This window comes from Tenrec ecaudatus, chromosome 18 (assembly GCF_050624435.1).
Source record: "Tenrec ecaudatus isolate mTenEca1 chromosome 18, mTenEca1.hap1, whole genome shotgun sequence".
Lineage (NCBI taxonomy): Eukaryota > Metazoa > Chordata > Mammalia > Afrosoricida > Tenrecidae > Tenrec > Tenrec ecaudatus.
In genome coordinates this window covers 47,580,483-47,607,329 of record NC_134547.1, presented here as the reverse complement: position 1 = coordinate 47,607,329, position 26,847 = coordinate 47,580,483, and the positions used below count along the sequence as shown (strand labels likewise).

The 26,847-nt window shown below is 48.0% G+C and overlaps 1 protein-coding gene across 1 annotated transcript in view; it reads right to left on the bottom strand.

The window, feature by feature from the left end:
- NUP93 (nucleoporin 93) overlaps window positions 1–26,847 on the bottom strand; it is a 104,432-nt gene that overhangs the window by 49,560 nt on the left and 28,025 nt on the right. The window contains exon 3 of the mRNA XM_075536800.1: window positions 19,848–19,965. Coding sequence (XP_075392915.1) covers window positions 19,848–19,965 — 118 coding nt within the window. The remainder of the gene's footprint in view (window positions 1–19,847; window positions 19,966–26,847) is intronic.

Here is a 26,847-nt window from a genome sequence, read left to right as displayed (position 1 = left end):
GGACCTGGTGCAAAGTCAGTGAGGTGGCATTTGTCCTTCCAAATCTGATGACAAGGAAAACTTGATCTGCTAATGCAGCGCAGGCATCTTACTCTTAGCACTGTTTTCCACAGAGAAAGCTTGAAACAGCACGCAGTAGAAAGACATTTTTCTGCAAGCCATTATTTAGCAACTAAGGTTCATTCTCTGTGGCTCATCTGCTTGTCTGCGGGGGCTCAGGAATAGAGGGGAAAGAAAGCGCTCTGCAGTCACAAGTTGGCATCAAGCAAAGTGGGCAAGTTAGTTCCTGCTGCCCCAGAATGGGCTTCAGCCTTGCTTCTCACTATAAAACGAAGCAGTTGGGAGCAGGGTTTAAAGACCAGCTGGGAACTTGCCACCCGGGAGTGCATGGGATTTCAGAAGTTAAGGTTTCTGCTTTCAGTCAATGCTGTCAGCTGACGCCATGGGGACCCCAAGTGTTCAGGGCGGAACTGCGCCAGAGGCTTTGCCAAGCTGTGATCTTTTCGGACATAGGAGACTAGGCCTTGCTTCTAGGCTGCCCCTCCCTGGGAGGGTTCCAACGGCCCGCCTTCCAGCTAGTCGGGAGCACTTACACCACGCAGGGACTCCTTTTTAATAAATCATCTCCATAAAAGCAATTACTCACGGAGCAGGCTAAACCAGGAAGGGGGCACTGTCTCTCCTCTGGTACTCCCCCACGGCAATCAGCGCAGTCAGAATGAGGAAAGCTCCTCTGTGGCTGCCCTGCCTCCTCCCGCCCCACCCCACCCCAAGCCCCCTTCCCTGCCTGTCTCCTCGGCATCCAGAGAGGAAACAAATGAAGCTCTGGCAAGAACTTACAGAGTGAAATGCATGCGGATGTCTCACAGCGTGTCAGGGGCAGAGCAGGAAAATAAGGGCACGGGCACGTGTGAATGTGGTCACGGTGGCGTGTGTCAGAGTCCGGAAGCCAGGCCAGGTTTTCCACTCACCGGACAGGAGGGCCTCTCGGAGGGGTCCCAGACTTTCGGAGGGTAACGGCTGCCCAGGTCTGGCAACTGCAGAAGAGCTTGGAGTCTGCTGAGTCTTGTCACCAATGTACTTGACACAATAGATGTACTTCTTGCCAGGTTGATGTAAATAGAATTCTCTTAAATAAATCCTAGTTTAGACTCAGTAGAGAAGCTGTTATTTGAAGGAGTACTAACGCTCACCATCGCCCAGAGATTCAAGTTATAAACCCTGATGTTCAGAGCTAGGATCTGTACACTACAGGAGGGCCAGTCACATTGGCACCCTTTGAAGAGGAGATGCTATAACCTTGATTTTCAAGTTGTTGTGTTTTTTTTTTCTTTGCTACACTGTACAGTTTTGTGCTACTAACTGGAAAACGCTGGTACGGTCAAATTGTGATTTTTAAAAGTATGATTCCTTGGTACAAAGGGAAGATTCACTAAACTTAAATTACTAAAATTATCCAAACTGCAAGGATTTCAACAAGGGGGAGTCAATCCTTTATTTCATTAGCTGCTCAGAATTTTGTATGGACTGGTATCTATGAAATATAAATTTCTGAAAGTTTTCTAAGTAGATTATACTTTCTTGTGACTCTCAAATTATAAAATTGAATATGGCATTCCTCCAGGCAGAGTGTACAAGTTGACAGCCAACCCGTACCATTGAGTCAACCCCAACTCCTGGGGACCCTAAAGGAATGTGGAGAAAGACCCCCTCGGGCTCCAAGGCCACATCTCTCTTCCACGAAGCCACTGGCTGGTTTGAACCACGGGCCTCTCAGGTAGTCCAGAGCGCTCATAGCAGGTGAAAAGGTATCCCTTCTTTTCTCTGAAATAGGGACACGAAGAGCTACAATTCTGGGTGGTGGTGTTTTTTGTTGTTTTTTTTTTTGTAACCAAGCTCATTAGAAGATCCACTTTCATTCTTGTTGGGCAGTGTTCTTCTCCCCACCAGCCCTCCAGCAGTGGCATGGGTGGAAACTGTCTTCAAACAACGGCCCGATCATAGTCACATGCTTCTTGCCACCTTGCTGTCCAGCAAACACTGTGGAGACCAGATCACCTCCAGTTCCCCTCCCCCAGACCACATCCAGTTCCCCTCCCCCAGACCACATCCTTAGTGGCACAGGATGGTACATCCAGCAGCCACAATTCTCCAAAAGACCACCAGTGAAGTATGGCGGGGGGGATCCTGGACCACTCAGGGCGCATCTACGAGCTGCTGAGAGGGGTCACTAAAAAGCACTGGCTGTGTCTATACCACTGCAGACCCCCAGTGGCCTTTCACTCTGTGGCCCTCTGGGCAAGCTGGCACTTAGATTTCACCTGGAGAAGTATTCCTGTGAAGTGACCCTTGTATCACTGGAACTTAATTTGGGGACATGTCCTTACAACTACGCGCATCCGGTTTTCAAAAGCAAGAGAGGCTACTATGGTTGCAGTCCAAATGCACGGGTTCTAGGTAACCCTTCCCAAGCCATCCATGCCTCGTGCCCTGGGCAGGCTCCTAGTCTGTAAAAGCCCCCAGGGCACAGACCCAGGAACACTGTGCATCTCTTCAATACACACGGGATTACTCACAGCACAAAGAAGGAGTTTCAAAGGATTTCTAAAACCTGGGCTACACATTTTAATACAGTTTTCAAATATGCAGACTGATCTAGACATTTCCAAGGAAACACTCATTCTGCCACTCAGCTTTCTCTTGTGGCATCTGTTGTTACTAGCAGCTATGAAAAAGTAAAATCGAATGTCATTCACAGCAGCCCTCATATCCCCACCACTCATTTGAAGGGAGATGGGCGGGGGGGGGGGGCAGTATAAACAAAATGAGAAGGGACCAGCGCTGGGGAGGAAGGAAGAGAAAATCAGGTTAATGGATAAAAACAAGTCCATCTTTCGTGTCTCCCTGCTCCGACGGATGGCAGACAGTGGATTTAATCTGCTGAGAGCCCAGACTGGAGGCCTCCCTTTGGCCTGGTCCAGCCATGAATTATTAACGTTCATAGAAGCAACAGTACATCCGCTCACAGCAATCAGAGAGGATAATGATGATTAGCCAAGATGAGGTTATTAATCCCCCCACTTCCCTTTCCGAGGTCTCTCCTTTCCCCTCAGTCCCCTCTGGGCTCCAGCTGCTTTCCGTGCCGTGTATTCTGAGCTACAGACTCAATATTACATTCAATACTGGAAATTAGTATAGGTCATAAACTTTTAGTATCTTTAAGTTTTCAACAAATATGCCCTTTACAATTGTGTCCTTGATGAAGTAAAGAAACATAAAGGCAGATACAAATTCAACATGAGCCCAGCCACTAAGCTTACAAGGATTCTGGAGGCTCCTGTCCCACTTGCTTCTACAAAGTTCCCTAGCATCAGCAGTGGGTAACTTGAGTGTCCACTAGAATCATCTGGAGGGCTTGGGAAAACCAACTCCAAGCCCCTCCCTGGAGATGCCCTCGGTCTGGGGTGATGCATGAGAATCGGTCCTTCTAAAAAGTTCCCAGGTGGTGCTGATGCTGTGGGTCTGGGTGTCACTCTTAAGAGCCACTTTCAGTTGCCAAGGGCACTCAGGGCGTGAGAGGAGTGGAGAGGGAATCCACGGCAGCTGGAAGTGGAATGCTGCCACACGAGACAGTGACACTGGCAGCCTCTTTCCCATTCCCGGGAGACAGAGGGGCTTTCTCCTCCGGGAGTTGCGGTCTCAGAAACCTACGGGCCAGTGCTACCCTGTCCTGTCCTACAGGGTCACCGGGAGTCGAACTGGGCTTGGTGGCCGTGAATCTGGCTTTTGTGAATTTTCCTCTTCCTGTCCCCAATAAACAAACGAGTCGACCTGAAGGGTCTCACGTTACAGAATACTCCAACTCAAAGCCCACATCGAGCAATAGCAGAGACGAGTTAACAAGAGTGAAGGCATATAAAAGAGGTCAGGTGCGAGATTAATGTATATCTTCCTAAAGCAGCAAGCAAAACTGTTTTCCTTGGTCGTTTTCTTTCTCCATCCTCCCTCCACTGGGGACTGGCTCCTTTCAAAAAGAGAGTGAGTCAGAAGAGACCGACCCTTTCCCGGGTGCTGCAGCATACTGTAAGAGAAAACTCCTGCAGACCCTCCATACCCTGAGTCAGCACCCAAACTCCAAAGGAGAAAACTACACAGCCCTTTAGATCTGGGCTGAAAGTATGGGCACACGTTTCAGAAAGCCCGCTGCCGTGGAGGGGAAGTCAACTCATAATGAGCTTGGAGGACACAGCGAACTGCCCCTGTGGGTTCTGAGACTCTAAAGCTCCGCGGGAGCAAAAAGCCTCATCTTTCTGTCTGGGGGAACTGGCGGAGTCAAACTGCAGATCTCGCATTTCAAAGCCTAATACAGTGCATCGCAGGAGCAGGGCTCCTTCTGCATTCAGGGGAATCCCTTAAAAGAGCCAAACAGAAGCAGGCTAGCTAGCTGGATACACCGAATTCCACGTCTTTGACCCAGTGAGAGCGGTGGGGTAGAGGGGACAAAGGAAGAGAGCTGCCCCACCCCCAGGCTTTCCACCAGGCCCCATGAGTGAGTCAGTGCTGCCAGACCACAGAGCAGGAGCCAGAAAGGGGGAGAGGGGCATGGACAGAAGGAAAGGAAACAGGACAACGCAGGGAGGGGAGGGGAAAGGAAGGAGAAAAGGCAAACAGCGGCCATCTAGCTCAGAAGCAACCAAGCCCACATGAAGAAGCAAGCACACCAGCCTGTGTGACCATGAGGTGTCAAAGGGATCTAGTATTAGGCATCAAGGAACAAAAAAATCACATCACTGTGAATGAGGGGAGAGCAGATTGGAGATCCAAAACCCATTTGTAGGCAAATGGACATCCATCCCCTTACAGCAGGGTCACGGGGAGGAGACGAGCCAGTCAGGGTGCAGGGTAGCAACGATGAAACATACAACCTTCCTCTAGTTCTTAAATGCTTCCTCCCCCCACTATCATGATCCCAATTCTACCTTACAAGTCTGGCTAGACCAGAGGATGTACACTGGTACAGATAGGAACTGGAAACACAGGGAATCCAGGACAGATGAACCCCTCAGGATGGGGAGGGTGGAATAAAGGTGGGGTAGAAAGGGGTAACTGATAACAAGGATCTACATATAGCCTCCTCCCTGGGGGACGGACAACAGAAAAGTGGGTGAAGGGAGACATCAGTGTAAGATATGACAAAATCATAATAATTTATAAATGATGACGAGTTCATGAGGGAGGGGGAAATGTGCTGATTCCAAGAGTTCAATAGAAAGCAAATGTTTTGAGAATGGTGATGGCAACAAATGTACTTGACACAATGGATGGATGGATGGATTGTGATAAGTATTGTATGAGCCTCTAATAAAATGATTTAAAAAGAAACCCACTATGGAAGGAGGAGATATTGTTTTAAACAATGAAACTAAATCCCTCCCTGTCCTCTAGTCTACTCTAAACCCTCAGCGTACAGTCTGCCCGAAGTCCAAAGGTGGCACTCATGCTGGTTTGCCATTTTGCATTTGCTGGGCAGCGAGGACCTACTCAGACAACATAAACCCAGCTGGTGCTGTTGTTAGTTCGGGGCATCGAGTCCGCTCCAACGCGCAAGAACCCCATGTACAACAGAACAAAGCACCACCCGGGTCCGGGCCATCCTCACAACTGCTCTTCTGTCGCAGCCACTGTGTCAGTCCATCTTACTGAAGGCCTTCCTCTTTTTTGACCGAGCATGAGGTCCTTTTTCAAGGGACTGGTCTCTCCTGACAACATGTCCAGAGTAGGTACGAGGAAGGCGAGTCATCCTTGCCTCTGAGGAGCATTCTGGCTGTCCTCCTTTCAAGACAGATTCGTTTGTCAGTCGAAGGTACTTTCAATATTCTTTGCCAACATTCAAACGCATCAATCCTTCTTCGGTCTTCCTTATTCAACGTCCAACTTTCACATACACATGAGTTGCCTGAAAATACCATGGCTTAGGTCAGGGATACCTTAGTCCTCAAAGTAACGACTTCGCTTTTAACACTTAAATATGGTCTAGTGCCCAAGAAGGACCCAATGCAATGCATCATGGGATCTCCCGACGGCTGCTTCTGTGCGCATTGGTGTGGCACCAGGACAAACTGCCTGACAACGTCAGCCTTCTCTCCATGTCCCATGATGGGACCTACTGGTCCAATTGTGAGGGTCTGGGGCCTCTTCACACTGAGTTGTCATCCAAACTAACTAGAGGGTGAAATTCTTGACAGCAAGTCCTTCAAGTCCTTCTTCCTTTTAGCAAGCAAGCTTGTGTGCCCTGTGCATATCCCAGCAGACAGGCTCAAAGAAACCCAAAGCCCCATCTTATCTAGGACACTGGCAGATTATGGTAAACATTAGTACCAAGTCTCTCCAATGAAAAAGATATGAAGTTTGTCAGCACTCCAATGATAACAGAAGTCCATTAAAAACTAAAAACAAATTACTCCTCTAAGTCACATTTTCATCCCCAAAACTGACTTAACCAGCAAATCTTTCACATAGAATGGAACAAAGAGAAAATGTTCTTTTCAAAGAACAGGGATTTTAAAAAAAGAGGTTTGAGAGGTGAAGCAAGACCAAAGACAGTAAGAATCTTGATCAGAGGGTGAAAGAACTGGCCTTAGTGTGTTGGCAGAGAATGATAATAATAAGACAGCATTTACCCAATCAGTCCACCCCTGTGGTGTCTTCCTCAGTGAGGAATGATAATAAAAATGTAAGGCAAGGCATAAAAAATTGTCTATGTTCAATTTCCACATTTGATAGTAGTCAATCCCTTATCATGATGAAAATTTCTCCTTCGAAATCCAGATTTATTAAACCTACTGCCTCCTTTTCAGAAAAAAAAAAAATCACTCAGCATCCTCCCCACACCCTCCAGCAATGAAAAACTTCTGTACTATAGCCCGTACTTCAGGATGAAGTACAGGTATCTGCTTCTGCAGTCGTTCCTGCCCTGCCCCATCCCATCAGTCCTGCGTCCCCAGAGATCAAGACTCCCCACTTGGGGAAGCAGTTCTCAGTGAAGATGATGTCAACGCCTCTTTACTGCAGTGAGGCAGTGAGGTCCAGGGCTGGGGAAGTGGGGTGGACAGAGGCCATTGAAAAGCACTTATAGTAGAAGGATTATTAGGGCATGTCTTCAAAGTTCACATAAAATCCCTGGCCTGGTATTATCCCTTAAATCTTATCAATGAGGGCAAAGTCACAGAACTTCTTGACAACCAGGTTTCCATGGGCCTGAGCGGACTAATGAAATGATGTAATGGCTGCTCATGAAAACTGCATGACTCAGCCAAATTCTCACACATTAGAAACTTTTCCATCACAGAACAAAGTAAAGGACAGTCCATCATTTTCTAGAAACTCGGAGCCAAGAGGGCCTTTTTTATAGCCTATCTCTATCACATGCTTCATGATAAATCTTCCCGTATGGTCACTTCAAAAAGAAGGGGTCCAACCGTCTCAAGTACCTGGTCCAAACCATCCGATACCCTAAGACAAAGGCTGCTCTGACAACTTTCAGGGCCAGCAGAGCAGAGTCAATGGCCGGGGTGTGAACCCCAGTTTGATCACCTGTTACTCTAGGCAGGTGACCCGGCCAACGTAGTCATAAGAGTGCTGAGCGAGTCAGGATGCAGGAAGCACACGATCGGGGATTTGAGCTAGTCCGGTAGCCAGAGGGGCTCCTTCTTGGACAAGGGCTTGAGGTGACTGCGAGGGCACGGGAGGGAGAGAGCAGGGACATGTCACTTCATGGAACAGATGGTTGCAGATGGAACTCCGTTGGCACAGAAAAAAATGTCTATTAATTCCAAATTGAAAAAGAAAAAGTAAGCCACAGTTACAAAAGTTGCACACAGTATAGCACTTCAGTACGATACCCACGTGCGGGCCTCTGCAGTGCCCATCCCCTCTGCCCAGAGTGCCCAGCTTCCAGCTCTCTGCGAGGCTGGTGCAAGGCTGCATGATGAACAGTGGTTATGTCTGCTGGGGCTAGACCTTTAGGGGCCTCTAACTTACCTTTCTAGCACCTAAGCCACACGGGCTCAAGCAGGGGCTGAGTGGACCAGCTACAATGGGGTCTTGTGGGCCCTGGCCTCTCTCTCTCCTGTTGTGCAGCCTCTCCAGCAGGGAAGCCAACATCTTACAGGGCAGCTCCCGGCTTCCAAGGTGGTTTCCAGAACGGGCCCCGTGGCCCTTCTGTGTCTCATACTGGTTAGAGATTCAAGGCAAGAGGTCCACAGGGAGACATGAGCAGCAGGAGGTGGTGGGGTTTACTAGGGCTACAGATGTACTACTGGTCAACCACATGCACCAACCCAGAGACTTTCACTCCCTGGGCAGCACCGTAATATTGCCTCCTAGCAATCACAATGACCTGAAACTACCATGCTGGGTACGTGTGCTTGCTTCCGGTCTGTCTCCCCCAACCCCCATGGAAATTCCTCCAGAGAATGGGTCTCTGTCTGGGTGCTCGGCAACGACATGTTGAATGAAGAGCTGCTCTCATTGGTGGCCTGGCACATACACAAAGATCCAACAGTGGTTCTAGCCGACGGTGAATCACGCTTGTCTTCTTGTGATAGTCTCTCTTCCAAACCAAGTGCCCCTTGTTTTAGAACTGGGGTCCCTTGGGTGGTGCAAATAGCTCCTATGTTACAAGCCAGAATGTTTGAGGTCCAACTCCCCCCAGCAGGGCCTAGGGAAAAATCACCTGGTGACGCAGGACGGTGCGAGCCATCAGCACTGACCACCTACGACGGCGGTTAGGACATACGCAGCCTCGCAGCAGTCAGGATCAACTGGACGTGGGCTGTTGTTTTCACTTTTGTAACAGGAGGTGGGAAGCTTTCTCTCCTAAAGCCACTCGGGCATTATACTCTCAGAAGCCCACAGTCAATGGTTCCTTCACCCCTGTCTCGGTGTGGGCACACTCCCGATTCCAGGTTCTAGTCATGAGACGCCCGGGCAATGAATGAAGAGGATCACCGGGAGACTCTGGCAGTCAGTGGTCACTTCTCCCCCTCAGCTGGTTTCTAAATTCAACCGTATGCTGGGCCAGTGGCCCAGACGACTGCTGCGGGCCACCCACCCGAGTGCTCCGCACTCCCTGCCGTGCTTTCCAGTCCCTGCCTGTCTCCTGCCAGCTCAGTGCAGGGAGTGTCACCAGTTCGCATGCCTGCAGGTGTTAATGTGCTGCAGCGCTTCACTTTTCCGCTGTCCCCTGGAAGCGAGTCATCTTGCAGTGGGAAAACTCTCCCTGTGGCCTGGAGTAAGCACACAGAGTGGAGGGCTTTGTGTCTTTAAAACCAAACTCGCGAAATGCCCTTGGACAGTCAAATCCTATTATACAATGCAAGATTTCAACATTCCGGCACACTGCCAGGGCCTAATGGCCAGCCAGACGCTAAGTAAGGAAATGGGCCTGCATAAAGTCAACAATCAATAGTTCAGTATTACAGTTAAATGTGATGCGCCCTTTAAATTGCTTCTAGCATCAGCCTTTAAGTCAAACTCAGCTTCAGAAGCCAAGCCAAGCAAAACAAAGATGATCAAGCAAGAAGCTGAACACAACCTATTTTCACAGGCCTTGACATTTCAAAACAAAAAGCTGCTCCGAGATTTCACAGAAATTCTTTACAGTGTACCTGTAGGGCAGCAACTGGGGAAATACTAGGCTGTGTTTCAGACAGCAAATGAAGCTGAGGGCTCAGCGAGCAGAAAACAGACACTGCGGCAAAGCAGCTAGCTGGCACCCTGAGATCAATGGACCGGGGGTGGGGGGTGGGGGGGTTCCTTCCTGCAAACACTCATCTCCCCTCCAAAACAGAAGGGCTTTGTCTCAGGGTTTAAAAGCCTGCTCCTTTCTCTTCATCAACGAAAGTCACTTTCCTGCTAAGCTGAGGTAAATGTTAACAGTGCTGGCCTGCCACACCCACACCCACTGGAAGGCTGGTATCCCTTCGGTGGTCACTGTGGGCTGTCTGGTCCTGATTATGACTGGAGTGCGTTGTCAACTACACTTGTATTTCATGCTCCATTACCCTTCTTCCCTCAAACACATCCTGAACGTTTACTCTTCTCCTAAAACAGCCTCGTCTACAAGGGCAATGTTAAAGCTGGTATGCGAAGTGAGGCACTGAGCTCAAAGTACTACAAGGGCTCTCACATCTAGCAGACTGAGCCTCGCTCCCCAAGTCTCGGGCTCCCCACCTGTGAAATGGGCCGCAGAGGCCTGCTGGGAAGACTAAATAAGGAACCCCAGAAAATGCTGCAGGAGCAAAAGACAAGGCTGTGAACTTGTCTCTGGTACCATGTGTGACAGCAGGGAGCAATTAAATGAAGAGACCCTCAACTGTTCACATCAGTGGGGGCAAAGTAAGGCCTACAACAACCGCTGAAGACCAAAATGGAGACGAAGCATCTAGAAACGTCTCTAGCTAGCTGGGTGATGGATTTCGCATATGTTCAACCTAATATACATATTACACATATATTTAACTTAGGGCCTGCATTCCACCCCACTCCCCTTTTCTCTAGTAATACGTTTTTGTTGTATTTGGTGAGCGCATCAGTCGGTGAAGAGTGGGAAACGAGGAGCGCCAACGCTGTCTTTGTGAGCACTGACGTGGTGGTCCCTTCTGCAAGCACCCAGCAGAGCCGGCTGCTCCTGCGGATGCCGGGAGCCGCAGAGCCACCAGCCCCTGCCCATTCAGAGCTGGGCTCTGCTGAGACAGATCCGCTCTGCGGCTAAGACAGGACCTAATAAATATTCTTCAGCGAGGGGGGATAAGGAGGAGTCTTGGTGGCCCGTGAGGAAGAGTTTGGAAGCAGTTTGAACTCGGCAGCCGCTCGCAGGAGAAAGCTGTGGCAGTCTATTCGTGAGACATTGGCCCTGGAAGCCCCTGGGCCGCCCTGACTCTGTCTTACAAGGTCGATGGGTTTGGTTTGCTCTTTGGTGAGAAGAGGGAACTCTGGGGAAAGATGGCACCTTGACCACATCAGGCCGACCACCGCCTTCCAGAGTTGTGTCCCTCTGCCCTTTCAGAGACAGGAAGCAAATCGGGTCAGGTTTCTAAACTTCAGCCTGTGGAGCCACACTTCCTGTCACTTACCTTCCGACCTAACCCTCCTCCCTTTTGATTTATAAGGCGGCTCTGCAAGGCCAGGGCTCTTCCCCGGGTTCTGGGAAGCTGGTCACACCCAGATTCTGCTGCAGTACTTCCAGAGCTGGGCTTTTCTGCAAAGCACCGGCAGAGCTCTGCTGCTGGCATCTCGGCCACACTGCCCTCTGGATGATGAAAGCTGCAGGCGGGCAGCTGTCAGAACCGCGGGCCGGGACCTGGGCTAAGGCACCACACGCGACCTCCGGTGTCTCAGTAAGGGTGAGAAAAGGCTTAAGCAGACGCAATACGCACTCAAGGGTGACATGGCATAGGGGGCATCTGAGCATAGGTACTGCCGGCAGAAAATGCTGCTGTACCTCTCCCCCCCCCCGCCCCCCAAACAAACAGAACAAAGCCCAGCCTGAGTCCCCCTCATTTGAGCTCCTCTCCCAAGACCTTCACAAAACACGGATGTTCAGTCACACCAACCAGGGCCGGTGTTTTAACTCAAGAGCCACGCTTTGCAAGGCCGGCACACCACGTAACGGTAGTGTGGCTGGAGCCCTGACAGCTGGGGAGCATGCGCTCACAGGGCGCAGGCGGAGGGTCTGGAGTGCTCTCTATCCTCCATGGGCTTTGACCCTGCAATCTCATCCCCCCCAGACTCAAATCGTTCTGCAGCCGAGAAGGGTGCCCGTTGGCTGAACCTGAGCAACTGAAAGGTGCCAGACGGAAGCTGGCAAAGCATGGCCCTCACCCCGCAGGTTGGGGCATGGACAGCGATGGACAGCTCACGAGAGAGCTCGGGGCAGGGGATGGTTCCGCCCAGCTGAAAGGTGGCAGGGCCAGCCCAACATTCTGAAGTGCTCTTTCAGAATGGTCGATATGTATTTTAGCCACAGGCTTGCTCCAAAAGACTGAGAAAACCATTCCAGCTTCTTTCTTCTTTAAGTTGCTAACTGATATGCCCCTGCCCACCACAGGAAATAAGAAATTCCTGTCATTTCCTGCTTGCTCAGAATGCACCCAGCATCCATTTTCTTCCTTGTTCTGAAAGCCCTGCCTTTGGGAGGAGTGTGAATGGACAAACTAAAAGGCTGACTTTGTAGAAGCTTGTCTCAGATAAAAGCAGCCTTTCACTGTTTGCACTGACAGTGCCATTTTCATTCCAAAGTTACCATTTTTAATTCCATTCACAAGATATGGTAACATAATTGCATACTTTTGCACCACACCACAATGCCCACCTCTTTTCCTTATCACGAGTAGGCAGAAAACTAATTCATTTCAATGCTTCCACAGCAACCAGCAGTAGACTGCCTAATCAGAAACACATGCCAACCTCTGTGAAGACACTGTTTCTCGGGTTTACTGGTGTGTACCAGCTCTGCGCGTCCCACTGGGTCAGAGTTCAATGACAACGACCAGCAAATACATGTTAGGTGGGGTGATGCCGACACCACCACGTTTGCACAACTGCCGTCCCTGAGCTAGAGCCAGAGCTCGGGGAGCTGTGGGTCTCCTCCACACGCAGGGCAGTCACTGCAACCAAACCTCCGCTGGAACTGGCTGTGGTGTCCCCAGAAGAGACGTCTCTGAAGCACACAGGCATCAACTCCAGTGTTCATCACATCCATTTGCTAGTGAAGCCAAGAGCATTAGCTCTAAGCTGTTCTAGTCCAGGAGAGGCAGCTGCTCTAAGCTGGGAAAGGGCAGACTCAAGTAATCATTCCAAAAGGCAAACACATTGCCATCAATTTGATTCCAACTCATCGGCACGCACTAGGACAGAGTAGAACTGCCCACAGTGTCCGAGCTCAGAAATGCTATGAGGATGGATGACTAGGTCTTCCTCCCCAGAGTCAAGGGGGGGTCTCGAATTGCTGACCTTTAGGCTGGCAGCCGAGTGCACAACCTCCAAATACCCACTGAGGTCCTCTAAAACTCAAAAGAAAGGTTACTGTGGACTTCCCATTGACTGACTCTCCAAGGGAACACAAAAGAACTAAAACAATGGAGATCAATAACCACAAATCCTTAATTGAAACCTTCACACTTCCATACACAGAACAAACTCCTCCTCTATTTTCAGTATGAAGTGAAGAGAGTTCAAGAACAAAGTGTATTCCTTCAGAGTCCCATCAGTTCAAGCTGGGCTATCTGGGCAACGGTCCACTGTTACGTGCAGCAGAGCCTGCTCAGCAAATGACCAGCAGAAACAAGACAGCAGGGTCTGCCTTCTTAGATAAACCAAGTCTCAAACACACTGCACACAGAATCAGTTAGCAAACAGATGCAACTCTTAGGAAGGAGCCTCATCCCTTCCCGAGCGTGAATGAAACAGCTCTGAGAAGACCCCTCTTTGGCACTCGTGCCTTGCAGTTTGTTTCTGGAAAGAGATGAAAATGACAACTGCCTTTCTTCAAGACCAGCTCCAGAATCAAGACATCGCCTGCCCATTCACACTGAAATTTCCCTCAGCTGACTCGAAGGAGGGGCACTTCACTGCGCTTTTTTCTCAGCACTAACATGTTGCCAGTGATACGCCCAGCAAGCTGCTACTTAGCACACTAATCGTTCCAGGCAAGTCTGACCTTCTCTCCAACAAACCGCCACCGTATGTCTGGGACCTGTTCCCCACCAGACCTGTGCCAGGAGGACAACAAACAATCAGCAAGCCACCCCACCACGTCTGTCCCCGTCGGGCTGTTATAGAGGGCTGCGGTTAGTGGCAGCATCTAATCCGAAGACTGTGAATTAGAAGAGAGACTATAAAGATAACAGTCTTAGGGGTAAGGGGTTACAGCAGTTGGCTTCATTTTTATGCTTACTGAGGCGGTTTTGTTTGTTCCGACTGCTTGAAGATAAGTCAAGGGTGGTGCCAGCCACTCTACTTTTCCAAGGCCAACGGCAGAAAAAGGAAGGAAATAATGAATATTTTATTATACTTACAGTGTGGTAAGCAAAACAGTTTTTTTAAAGGCAATTACCATTGTAACATTAGTCATACATGGCAGATCTGTTTCCCTGGTTCCGATTTTCTTATGGTTCTTATGCCCCCACCCCCGCCCTCCCTCCTCCACCCACCCCGCCCCACCCCCTTCGAAGCTTCCTTGGTCCTCCTTACTCACACAGGATAGATTTCCATCTGAGGATTCAGGGCCATTATAAAGACCCTCAGAATGGGGTGGCTCTTGCTTGTTTTCTGGGGGTGGGGTGGGGGAGGACAGGTGTAGTACAGGGAACTGAATTTTTACTCATCGAAGGTTAGAACTGGCTGCTAAGTAAATGCCAACAACGTAATCTGGACCTCTGCTCACTTTGTGGGGAAAGTCTCGTCTTAAGTCATAAAGCCAGCCTGATTATACTTGGAGTCTGTGGGGGAAGGGAGAGCAGAAGACTACGGAAGACAGGGCCTCGAAGAAAATTCTTAGTCTTGAAACGCAAATTAGACTTGCATGTTCCACTGGCAGATTCCAGGCCAAGGGAAGAAAGCAAACACTTGAAGTATTAAAAAAAACCCAAGAAACAGTACATAACCTGGTTGTCTGAAGAACAAGTATGGAAGGATTCCTACACAACTTAATTATATCTGAAATGTCTAAAACGTAACTCATGGCTGGCCTTCTTAGGGCAGGCTGCCATGAAGTAGTTAAGATTTTCAATAGTTTAAAAAGTAAGACTATTTCTATTTGAAAACAGGCCTCTACAGAAACCTCTCCCACACCTACAAATAGCCTGTTCTGAAAGTAATGCCTGTTGACCTCTGGGATCAGGCACGGCGAGTCAGCCTGCTCTCAGAGGCCTGCATAAGGGCGCTGTGCATGCACACAGACACCTGGTCAAGGTCTGCAGTCACTGGCACCAATGGCCTATATGGAATGAAGTGAGTGTTGACGATGCCGTATTAATCAACTAAATGCATCATGCCGTAGTGGGTTGAATCGTGTCCTCCAAATAGGTCCAAATCCTAGCCTCTGGCACCTGCAAATGAAATCTTTCTTGAAAACAGGGTCTTTGCAGATGCAGTTAAAGTGTGATCACCCTAAGTTTTGGGTGGGCCCTAAGTCCGCTGTCTCTGTCAGATAAAGGGCGGAGAGATTTCAAGCACGTGTGGAAGAAAGCCACAAAGGAGGAGGCAGCGATTGGAGTGATGCTGCCCCGCACCAAGGAGCACCAGAGCCACCCGGAGCTGGCAGACAACGAGGGAGCATTCGATTGATGCTACCGCCCTCTAGGGGGTGACCCAGTGGCACTTGGATCTCAGACTGCCAGTCTGCAGAACTGCCGGGAAACAGCGCTCCAGGGTTTGCAGTCCTTTGTCGTGGCAGCACTCAAAACGGTTCTAGCAGTGTATCAATAACAGTACTGCTTTTGTCTCACGCCATTTGGAAATACTTGAGTCCAGTGCTGGGAAGTGACAGCTCTGTCTTTCTGGCTCACTCGGGCAACTTCTGCCCTGATTTTTCTTGACATGCACTGAGAGGGCCTGGGATATAACCGACCTGTGCCCATCTGCCCTTCATTATTACACAAGACATATCGTCATCCAGGCTACCATAAACCTTTCTGTGCAATCTGCCCTCGATCCCCCACCTCCTGACAGAAGTGGGCAAGAGGATCTCTGCAAGAAGGCTGAGCTCCTTGCAAGCCCGTCACCAGAGGAGACCAGTGCGGTCATTTGGGCAGCATGCCTTGGTCTCATCTCTAGCTCAGATTCCCAAGCATTCTTTACCGCCCCCCTTCCCAAAATGAAACAGAGAAAAGGTGCTTTAAAAAAAAAACAACAACTAGCATTACAGATAGATTTTTCTGTTTCTATTTAAGTAGCTTTAAAAATATATATTAATAACCTTTGCTGGTCACAGTATTTTTAATGCATTCTCAATACACGCCAGCAATCAATGATTATGACAAGGAACAAAAAAATATTAACTCGAAAAGCCATTAGAAACAGAAGGAAACTGATAGCACAATCAATGCTGACCAAATGGAAAAGGGGCATCTGAACAAATGGGCACAATACAGTTACTCTGACCGACAGCCAGCTCACATCAAGGTGCATTCTCATTTCAAAAAATGCACTAATTGAAAACCAAGTGTTCATACACAAAAGTCCATCGGATAATAAAACACTGCCCATCAAAGGATGCTAATCAACTCAGTAAAGAGACAACCTACCGAACAGGAGAACGTATTTGACAAGCATATCTGATAAGAATTTAAAATCCAGAAAACATAAAGAACTCTTACGACTCAATAACAAAACAACAAAGGCCCTAATTAAAATGTGGGCAAAGGTCTTTCAAGTCCTTATTATTTCTCCAAAGAAGACAGACATACGGCCTATAAGCACAGAAAAGCTGCTCAATGTCATTCAACAAACGCAATGCCATTTAGTCCATTCTGACCCGCAGCAACACTACAGGGCAGGTTACAACTGCTGTCCCTCGGGATTTCTTATAGACGATAACTTTTTATGGGAGAAGAAAACTCCACCTTTCTCCTGTGGAACCACGGGGAATTTCGAACGGCTGACCTTGCATTAGCAGCCCAGCATGTTAACTTACTCACTTGACCACCTTGACCACCAGGGCTCCTTCGTTAGCCAATCCAACAACCAAACCCACCACCACCAACTCCGTTTGGTGTCCAAGGCTGTCGCCTTCATGCGAGCATCCTCATGCACATCTTTCTCCCCCGGAGCGGCTGGTGGGTTTGAACCACCATCCTTTGGATGAGCGGTTGAGTGCTTCAACATGGCACCACCAGGGCTCCTACTGCGATAGGGAAATGCAAATCAACGTAGCAAAGAGCTACCATTTCACACTGGTCAGAAAGGCAGAAAGGTCAGGAGGCTTCGGAGGCTGGAGCCCTCCCTCGCGCCCTGCTGGAGGCAACACACATGCACCCGTATGGAAGCCTGATGGCGCCTCACAAGCTATTCTGTTCAGAGGGAGGGAGAAGCAAGAAAAGGGGGGGGTTCTGTTTGAAAAAGTAAGCCTCAAATTGGGATGCAATCTAACAAATCCACACCTAAGCCTACGAGTTGAATATTCCAATAGTTCATGGAATAGACTTAAAAGATCACAGAATTTTGCATTTTTAAAGGTACGCATTTTAAAAAACCCAACTGAGAGGTGAAACCAAGAGGGCAGCATCTCTGTTCTCAAAAGTCAAAGATTTCCCAGTGGTACAGGACCAACACTCTCAGCCATGCTCACTCCAAATTAAGAAACTCCTTTGACATGACTGAGCATGCATTGCTAGGAAACCATCTAATGGGGGTGTAGAAGCAGGGTGTTCATGCATTAAGTAGAGGGTGAGAGCAGAGGGTCATTATGACTCGATACATTTACAGGCCTGCGAATGTTGCAGAGGAAAACCACGTATAAAACGGTGCAGTCTCCAAATGTGCATTCCAGGTCTGCCAAAGAAAACTACAAAAGGAGCTCCCGCTTTTAAATGTACAGCTCTGTGGGTATTTTCAACATGAAAGATTCCAAACAAACAACCTCTCAGCACATGCCACTCCTTTCTCCTCTATTAGGGATGCTGTCTAAGACATCTGCTGATTAATCAAATGACCCGAGTCATGTCCCATCCAGCCCATCTCATCACTGCTGCAAGTACTTGTTTACAAAGCATCAAGCAGTTAAAATAGAACGGGTGAACCAGAAAAGAAGTATACGCATGTCATTTTAGATTACATGGAAATGAGGTTATTTATAAATTGATAGACAAATATGATTTAATGCATAAAAGGGTGGGGGGAGAACGGGATCTGGATTTCCATATTTTAGGAACGTATCCATGACAGGGAAAATAATGAATATCGGTAATTACTCAAACATAGGGCTTTCTTTACGTTTCTGTAACTGAAATAAATGCAAACTGTGGCAGTTAGATGAACTCAAATGGCTCTTCAGAAGGGTGGAGAGTTATTTATATGACTAAAACTCAGAAACACAATCATTTCCATTTCTACTTGGGTGCCTTGGTTGGACTTTGTTCCTCCATTTCAAGGGCAAACCAATAATTCCCCCATTGTACTTCGCTGCACAGCCATTTTTTCCTTTAAAGATTTTGTCTCCCAAAGGACATTTATACAGGCCTAAATACAGGCAAGTACATATGTATACATACACACACACACAATGAGAGGGGAATAGAACTATGTACTCATATCTATCTATATGCTAAGAATTAAGGTTACAGATGGACATTGGGCTTCGACTCAAGTACTCCCTTAACACAAGAACACTTTGTTCAAACAATGCCGCTTTCTGTGATGCTCACCTTCCCAACACAATCACTGAAGACAAACGGGCGCATAAGCAAATGTGGTGAAGAAAGCTGATGGTGCCCGACTATCAAAAGATATAGCATCTGGGGTCTTAAAGACTTGAAGGTAAACAAGCGGCCATCTAGCTGAGAATAACAAAGCCCACATGGAAGAAGCACACCAGCCCATGTGATCATGAGATGTCGATGGCATCAGGTATCAGGCATCTAACATCCAGAATAAAACCATACCCAAGGTGAATGGGGGGTGGGGGGAGGCATGGAGTGGGGACCTAATGGCCATCTGTAGACAACTGGACATCCCCTCACAGAGGGGTCACAGGGAAGAGATGAGCCAGTCAGGGTGCAGTATAGCACTGATGAAACACACAACCTTCCTCTAGCTCTTTGCTGCTTTCTTCCCCTGACTAGCCTGACCTCAATTCTACCTTACAAATCGGATTAGACCAGAACATGCACACTGTTACAGATAAAAGCCCGCAACACAGGGAATTCAGAATAGATCAACTCAAGGCCAACAAAGAGAGTAGAGATATCAGGAGGATTGGGGAGTGGGGTGGGAGAAAGGGGGAATCGATCACAAGGATCAACCCTGAACCCCCTCCCAAGGGGACAAATAACTGAAAAGTGGGTGAGGGGTGACAGAGGACAATATAAGATATGGAAATAATAATCTATAACTTATCAAGGGTTAGTGAAGGAGGGGGGGGAGGGGGAGAAATGGGGGGTGGATATCAGGGACTCAAGTGGGAAGAGAATGCTTTGAAAATGGTGATGGCGGCATATGTGCAAATGTGCTTGACACACTGAAGGAAAGTATGGATTGTGATAGGTGTAAGAGGCCCCAGTGAACGTATTAAAAAAGAAAAGAAAAAAAGATTTTGCCTCCTTATATGCTCAGTTTCTGACTTGAATAAAATAGCGATGCACTGTACTAGTGGTCTGTGGGCTCAAAGGAAATTGAGTGTTCTATCTGACCATTTCCTGGTGCCATTAATGCAGCCAAAAGCTTCCTGGAAATCAGTGAGTAGGTTTCAGTAAATAGTACTCTAAGTTTCCCCAGCTCGTTTTCAGCCAATACAAATAAGATGTAGATAAGAAATGCAGGAAACAAATAGTATAATCATTTGATAGCTAGCAAAGAAAACAAGAGAAACTGACAAGTAATACTTCTGCGCCTTGGAGTAAGCCCGAGGAAAAGCAAATCTACTGTCTGAAATTAGCATCAGCTAAAAATTGCAGGTCAGAATTGCTTTCTTAAATTCAGCGTCAAGAGCACTCACAAAGCATCACCATGCTCTCCGCTCTATCTCTAAGATGAGCTTCCCATTCCCTTATCACCAGAGGAAAAGGGAAATTCCCAAAGCAGTTGACCATCACAGTGACAGGGGCTTTGCTGGCACTGGCCAGTCCTACCTGAATGTCCGTGTCCTTCACAGGCTCAAGAGGTTCAAAGGTGGTTGCCGCACTCAGACTCTCCAAACGCTGAGAAATGTGGGATATGTCGAGCCCCCGGGACCCAAGGAGAACCGACCTATACGGGGGAGAGGATAGGGAGACAACAGTGAGGAAGGCAATATAATGAGGACTCGATATGCTTCACAAAACCAGAGAGTGCACCTCCCACGTCAAACTTGCTAAACCCATCCAGACACTTTTATAGGGCTCTTTCCTAAAGCGTTGTCACTGGACTGATAGGCACCTCACTGCATTTGGTAGTCAGAGCTCCAGTTCTCATCATGCAGAATTAGGGTGAAGGCCTTTCAGGTATAAAATGATACCACTACCAAACACCTTTCAGTCTGCTTGTTTTGATGTGGTGGATATTATGATTAATTCCCACTTTATGAACTTACTGCCACCAAGTCGATTCCTACTTATAACACCCTACAGAGTAAAACTGGAGTATCACCAACTGACACAGTTACGGTTCATTGTGCCAACCTGGGCGATAAACACATATGGGGTTAATTGAAGGGCGGAAGAATAAATGGCTCAGTGAGCCTCGCCTTTCTAGTTCTCAGGTCTCCTGCTTTCTGATGGTCAGACCAGGGTACAGCTGCCTTAGGCAGTTCCTTGCTTCAGCTGGCAAGGCTCACTTCCTGCAAGACATCCCTGAGGAGAAGCCGCATGGACCTACCCCGATGCAGCCTTGGGTGCTGGAACAGCCGTGTGGAGAGCCCTGCCAGGGCTGAGATGCTTACACGCTCACTGACTCGGCTTTCCTCCTGCAGTTGGCATCATAGTGTGTGTTTTGTGAGATGGAGGAAGACTTTGTGGATTGATGTCGGACATACGGGCTAATGCTGGACGTGTGGGCTGGACAGCACTAGGTTGGATGCTTTCTTAAGGTACAAAGACACTTTATAAAAAACTTGTACATATGAGTTCTGTGGATTTGTTAGAGTGAAACAGACAGGATCGAGTAGAACTGCTCCCTGGGGTTTCTGAGACTTTAAATCTTTCAAGGAGCAGACTGCGTCGTTTTTCCCCAGGAGCACTTGGTGGGTCTGAATAGTGACCTTGTGGTTGGCAGCTCATGCACGCCCTCTACCCTACCAGGAACCAAACTGTGCATGGTTGTGGAGCCAAGAGGACACAAGCCGTCCAGCTTGGGAGCAACACACTCTTCCTCGGTGGGGTACTGGTTCTGCATTAGGCGGCTGGCCACAGGGTCAGCAATATGAAACCACCAGCCGCTAAGAGGGAGAAGGAGGAGGCTTTCTACTCCCAGTTACCGTCTTGGACTCCCACAGGAGCAGTTCTACTCTGTCCTGTAAGGTCGCTGTGAGTCAGAATCCACTCCATGGCCATGGGCTCAGTGCACTAAAACTTAACAGCCTGGCACCTGCTCTGGGTATATTACTTAGCAGGCGACTGCCCAAGGTCGCCACTTATCTGTCCGTCGGTCACACTGTGGTGCTCATGTGTTGCTGTGGTGCTGGAAGTTATGTCACCTGTATTTCTAATGCCAGCAGGGTCATACGTAGTCAGGTTTCAGCAGGGTTTTTAGAGTAAGACACGAAAAAGTGCCTGATGATTCAAAAAGAAAACTGGCCGAGGAAAACCTTATGGATAGCACGGAACATTGTCCAGTACTGGGTCAGAGGATGAGCCCCTCAGGTTGGAAGGCATCCAAATGATCATGGGGAAGAGGCGCTTCCTCAAAGCAGAACTGACCTTACCGACAATGGTTGGAGTCTACGGTTGCTGAAACGGGATGACTCAAAACAAGAAGAAGCCCTTGTCAAACAACGCAGAACGTACAAAATCCAGGAAAATCAGACATCAACAGAAAAGGAAGGAAACGCATGGATTGACAATAGGCCTTAGTGTGCTGAAGTGGACTGGTAGAGTTCCTTGTGAATCGGGCGCAATACGGTCTACTATGCTAATGGGATGACCAATTGAAAATGACACTGAATTCACCGTCAAAAAGAACATTTCAAGATATATCCTAGAGTGCTGATGAAAAATCATTAGTAAGGACTATTATGCAAATTCACATAACCACTAATGCCAACGATTAAGAAATGCAAGGTTTTTACCAACTACCACAATCTGAAACTAATCAAATGTATATTCAAGAAGCATTGATGAATACTGGTGATTGGAATGGGAAAGCTGGGAACAAAGGAGAAGAATATTTGGAAAATAGGGCCTTGGTGATAGAAACACCACCAGAGATCACAGGATATAATCTTGCAAGACCATATAGCTAGCGTCTGGGATCTTAAAGGCTTAAAGGTAAACAAGCGGCCATCTAACTCAGAAGCAACAGAGCCCACATGAAAGAAGCACACCAGACTGTGCAATCACAAGGTGTCAAGGGATTAGGTATCAGGCATCATCAGAACAAAAAAAAATCTTACCATAGTGAATGAGGGGGGGAGTGCGGAGTGGAGACCCAAAGCCCATTTGTCAGCCACTGAACATCCCCTTACAGAAGAGTCTTGGGAAGGAGACAGCCAGTCAGGGGGAGATGTAGCAATGATGAAAAATACAACTTTCCTCTAGTTCCTAAATGCTTTCTCCTTCCCCACTATCATGATCCCAATTCTACCTTACAAATATGGCTAGACCAGAAAATGTACACTGTACAGATAGGAACTGGAAATACAGGGAATCCAGGGCGGATGATCCCTTTAGGACCAGTGATGTAAGTGGTGATACTATGAGGGTGGGTTGGAAAGGGGGAACCGATTACAAGGATCTACATGTGACCTCCTCCCTGGGGGACAGACAACAGAAAAGTGGATGAAGGGAGATGTCAGACAGGGCAAGATATGACGAAATAATAATTTATAAATTATCAAGGGTTCATGAGGGAGGAGGGGTGGGGAGGGAGGGGAAAAAATGAGGAGCTGATGCCAGGGGCTTAGGTGGAGAGCAAATGTCTTGAGAATAATGAGGGCAACAAATGTACAAATGTGCTTTACACAACTGATGTATGTATGGATTGTGATATGAGTTGTATGAGCCCCTGATAAAATGATTTTTTTAAAATCTTGCAAAACCAATGACCTATTCATTGGAAATAACCTTTTTCTGGCAACATAAGCAGCGACTGTACACATGGGCTTTGCCAGAGGGAATACACAGAAATCAAATCAACTACATCGGTGGAAAGACACAATAGAGAAGCTCAATATCATCGGTCAGAGCAAGAACGGGCTGACGACAAAACAGATCACCCATCAATTGTTCCTCTGCAAGTTCAAGTTGAAGCTGAACAAAACTAAAACAAGTCCATAAGCACCAAAGTGTGACCAGAATTGAGAACTCCCTCAAGAACAGATCTGGCACAGAGAACACTACGGAGCAGAGGAGCTAGGCGACAGCAAGCACACACTACACGAAGAAAGGCAGAGGCCAAAACGAGGCCCGGCGAGACTCTGGAACTGGCTCTGGAATGTCAAGTGCCTACTTCAAGTGAATCTGTACTCATTAGAATATTTTTATTTAGAGAGTCCTCTCATCAACTACTGAGTCACCCTGAATAAGGAGGGTTTTCTTTAAATATTATTATAAACACATACATTTAATCATCTGGGATATTTAAATCCACTGCAGATATTACCTTTATAAATACTCAAATTATTCCCTACTTTGGCCAGTAGAAGCCCCTGTAAACTGCGTTCTGGGGAGATGACTCAAGCAGCCTTTGCTTTCTGGGCCGACAAGGCGTCTCATGCTATCTATCTATCTATCTATCTAGCATTCTTCCTGCCCCAATCCAGGGATCAGCCAACTCCCTCAAGATCTCTGGTTGTTGTCATTGAAAAATGGTGCTTAAATGCCAACATCAGGGCATTAAGGAGTCCGGGTGGCTTATTGGTTACTGGGCTGCTAACTGCAAAGACGGTAGTTTGAAACCACCAGCCACTCCTTGGGAGAAAACTGGTATTTTCCACTCCCATAAAGGGTTAGTCTCAGAAACTCACACAGCTCTACCGTGTCACACAGAGTCAGCATTGACGCGATGGCATGGGTTTGGTTCTTAAAGGAGTCCTAGTAAGCAAGTAGTCAGAGAAGCTGGATTACATGAAGAAAGCAGTATCAGGGCTGGAGTAAGGCTTATTAACAGCTGGAAACATGTAGCTGACACAATTTGCGTGCGGAAAGTAAAGAGGACTTGAAGCACTTGCTACAGCCCTCAGTTTAGAGTACAGCTCAATGTAAAGAAGACCAGAACCGTCACAGCTGGACCAGTAGGTAACATCATGTTACAGGGAGAAAAGGTCGACTTGTCAAGGATTTTGTCTTGCTTGGATCCACAATCGATGCTCAGGGAAGCAGCAGACAAGAGATCAAAGGATACACTGCATTAGGCAAATCTGCAAGATGTTACTTTTCAAATGCCTCATATGCATGTGGAAGTTGGACACTGGAAGAGGAAAACCAAAGGAGAAGTCTATGCACTTGAACTATGATGTTGGCAAAGAATACTGAGAGTGCTGTGGGCTTCCAAAAGGCCAAACAGCTCTGACTTAGAATCTGAGGTACTGCCGGAACGTATCGTTAAAGGCTAGGATGGAGATACCTTGTCTCACGTACTTTGGACATGCTATCAGGCTTCGTAAACTTGAGGGGCAGTGAAAAAGAGGAAAGCCCTCAACAAGATGGACTGACACCGTGGCTGCAACAATGGGCTCAAACATAGGGACAACTGTGAAGATGGCTCGGGACCAAGCGGTGTTTTGTCCTGTTGTACGCAGGGTAACGAGGAGTCAGATCTGACTTGATAGCACCCAACAGGGAGTCCTCGTGGTATCATGGGTTAGCCACTGGGCTTAACCTGGTGGCAGTAGGTTAATCATAAGGTTACTGGCTCAAACCCACTCACCTTCCCTTGGGAGAAAGATGAGGCAGTGTGGTCCTGTGAAGATTTAGTCTCAGAAACCTTGAAGAGCAGCTCTGTCGCTAGGAGCCGGAACTGACTTGGTTTGGGTTTGGCATCAGGGCACAGAGGTGCTGGGTAGCACCAACCGTTTGTGCTCAGCTAGTACCCAACAGCCCAAGGCACACTCCAAGCAGAGGTTCCAACGCACAGCCACCCAAGAGCCTATGCACACAGAAGGAATGCCGCCTGGTCCTGCGACCACCTCACACCACCGCATTGTCCCTCCACTGCACCTAACAGGATGTCCTGCTCTAGGCTCTGGCCTCTTCTGACCACATGTCCAAAAGTGCGCCAAGCCTTTCCTTCTACACTGTACTTCTCCCAAGGCAGATCAGTTTGTCCTTTTGGCAGCCCGTGGCACTTTGATATTCTTCTCCAGCACCGTCATTCAAATGCATTGTTGCTTCTTCGGTCTTCCCTATCCAGTGTCCAACTGTCACATGTATATGAGACGAGTGAAAATACCCTGGCTTGGGTCAGACGCACCTTAGTCCTGCAAGTACCATCCTGGCTTTTCAACACTTTAAAGAAGTCTTGTGCCACTCATTTATCCAATGCAATGCACTGTTTGACTTTTGACTGCTGCTGTGGGTGCAAGCAGCGGCACTGGGGAAGAAATACCTGACAATCTACTTTGAAAACCCTATGGAGTCGTACACACACACACACACACACACACACACACACACACACACACGGCGCTACAAAGAGTCCGACATTTCATGTTTTTGCCAGCAGATCTTTGGGACAGATCCTGGGAAGTCGACTTGCTGGGTCAAGGGTAAATTTCACTAGGTACTACCAAATACTATACCACAGGTGCCGTATCTACAGCAGAGATGTGTGAGAGATGTGCCCAGCAGCCACATGGTTTTAATGTCCCTCTATGTCTGACACATAGGTAAGTGCTTAAAAAGGTAGCACAGACTGTCAGAAAAATCTGTTTTGGAAGAATGGCTCCTTAGAAGTGAGGGCGGCCAGACTGCAAGTCTCAGCAATACTCAGGACATGTTTCAGAAGTGCCCAGTGCCAGGAAAGGACCGTGCTCAGTGAAGTGGCGAATCCATGAAAAGCAGACCGCCAAGGAAATGAACTGATACAGTGGCGACAACACTGGCTCTTCCAGAGGCCCACTTAAGAGGACGGTCCAGGACCAGGCAATGTGCCCTTCTCCCGTGCATGGAGTTGTTATGCATCTAAACCAACTCACTGTTCTTGATGTCATCCCATAAATGCGTGGTCTTTGGTCATTAGTGCTCAATGGATCCAATCTGTTTCTGAGGTGTCTCCAAATTCAGGTGAAATATATTCAAGGATATACTTTGGCTCTTGGGAATTTATTCTAATTTAACTTCATCTTGCACTTGGGCCACTGACGCTCTGGTCCATGGTTAGCCCTGGTCTTGCTCTGACTGACAGGTGTAGGAACAGTATTCAAGAACTCAAAGAACAAAGTGCACTTGGAAGATCAGCTATGAAATACCTTGATAAAGTGCTAAGAGGCAAGGATGTCACGCTGAAGACCGAGGATGCCTGACCAAGTGGTGGTGGTGTCACTCACCTCATCCGTGTGAAAACTGGGCAGTGACAGTGAGAGGCTGAAGGAAAACGGATGCCTCTGAATCCATGCAAAGAATTCGGACTACACCTTGGACTGCCAGGAGAATGAGTGGATCAGTCCTGGAAGAGGTTCAACCAGAATGTTCCTTACAAGATGGTAGGACTTCTTCTCAAGTACCTTAGACATCTTGTCAGGCAGGACCAGCCCCTGGTCAGTAGGGCAAAGACCCCGGATGAGGTGGATTGGCACGGTGACTGCAACTATAGGTGCAAGCTTAGCCGTGAGATGGTGCAGGGCGGGCTGCAAATGGCTCTGAGGCGGAAGGGACTGGACAGCACCTCACAGCAGCAGCATTAAGAAGCCTGGAGGTGTAACAGTAAGAGCTTGACTGCTAACCAGAAGGTTCGTGGTTCACACCTCCTGCATCTCTGCAAAGGAAAGATCTAGTGACC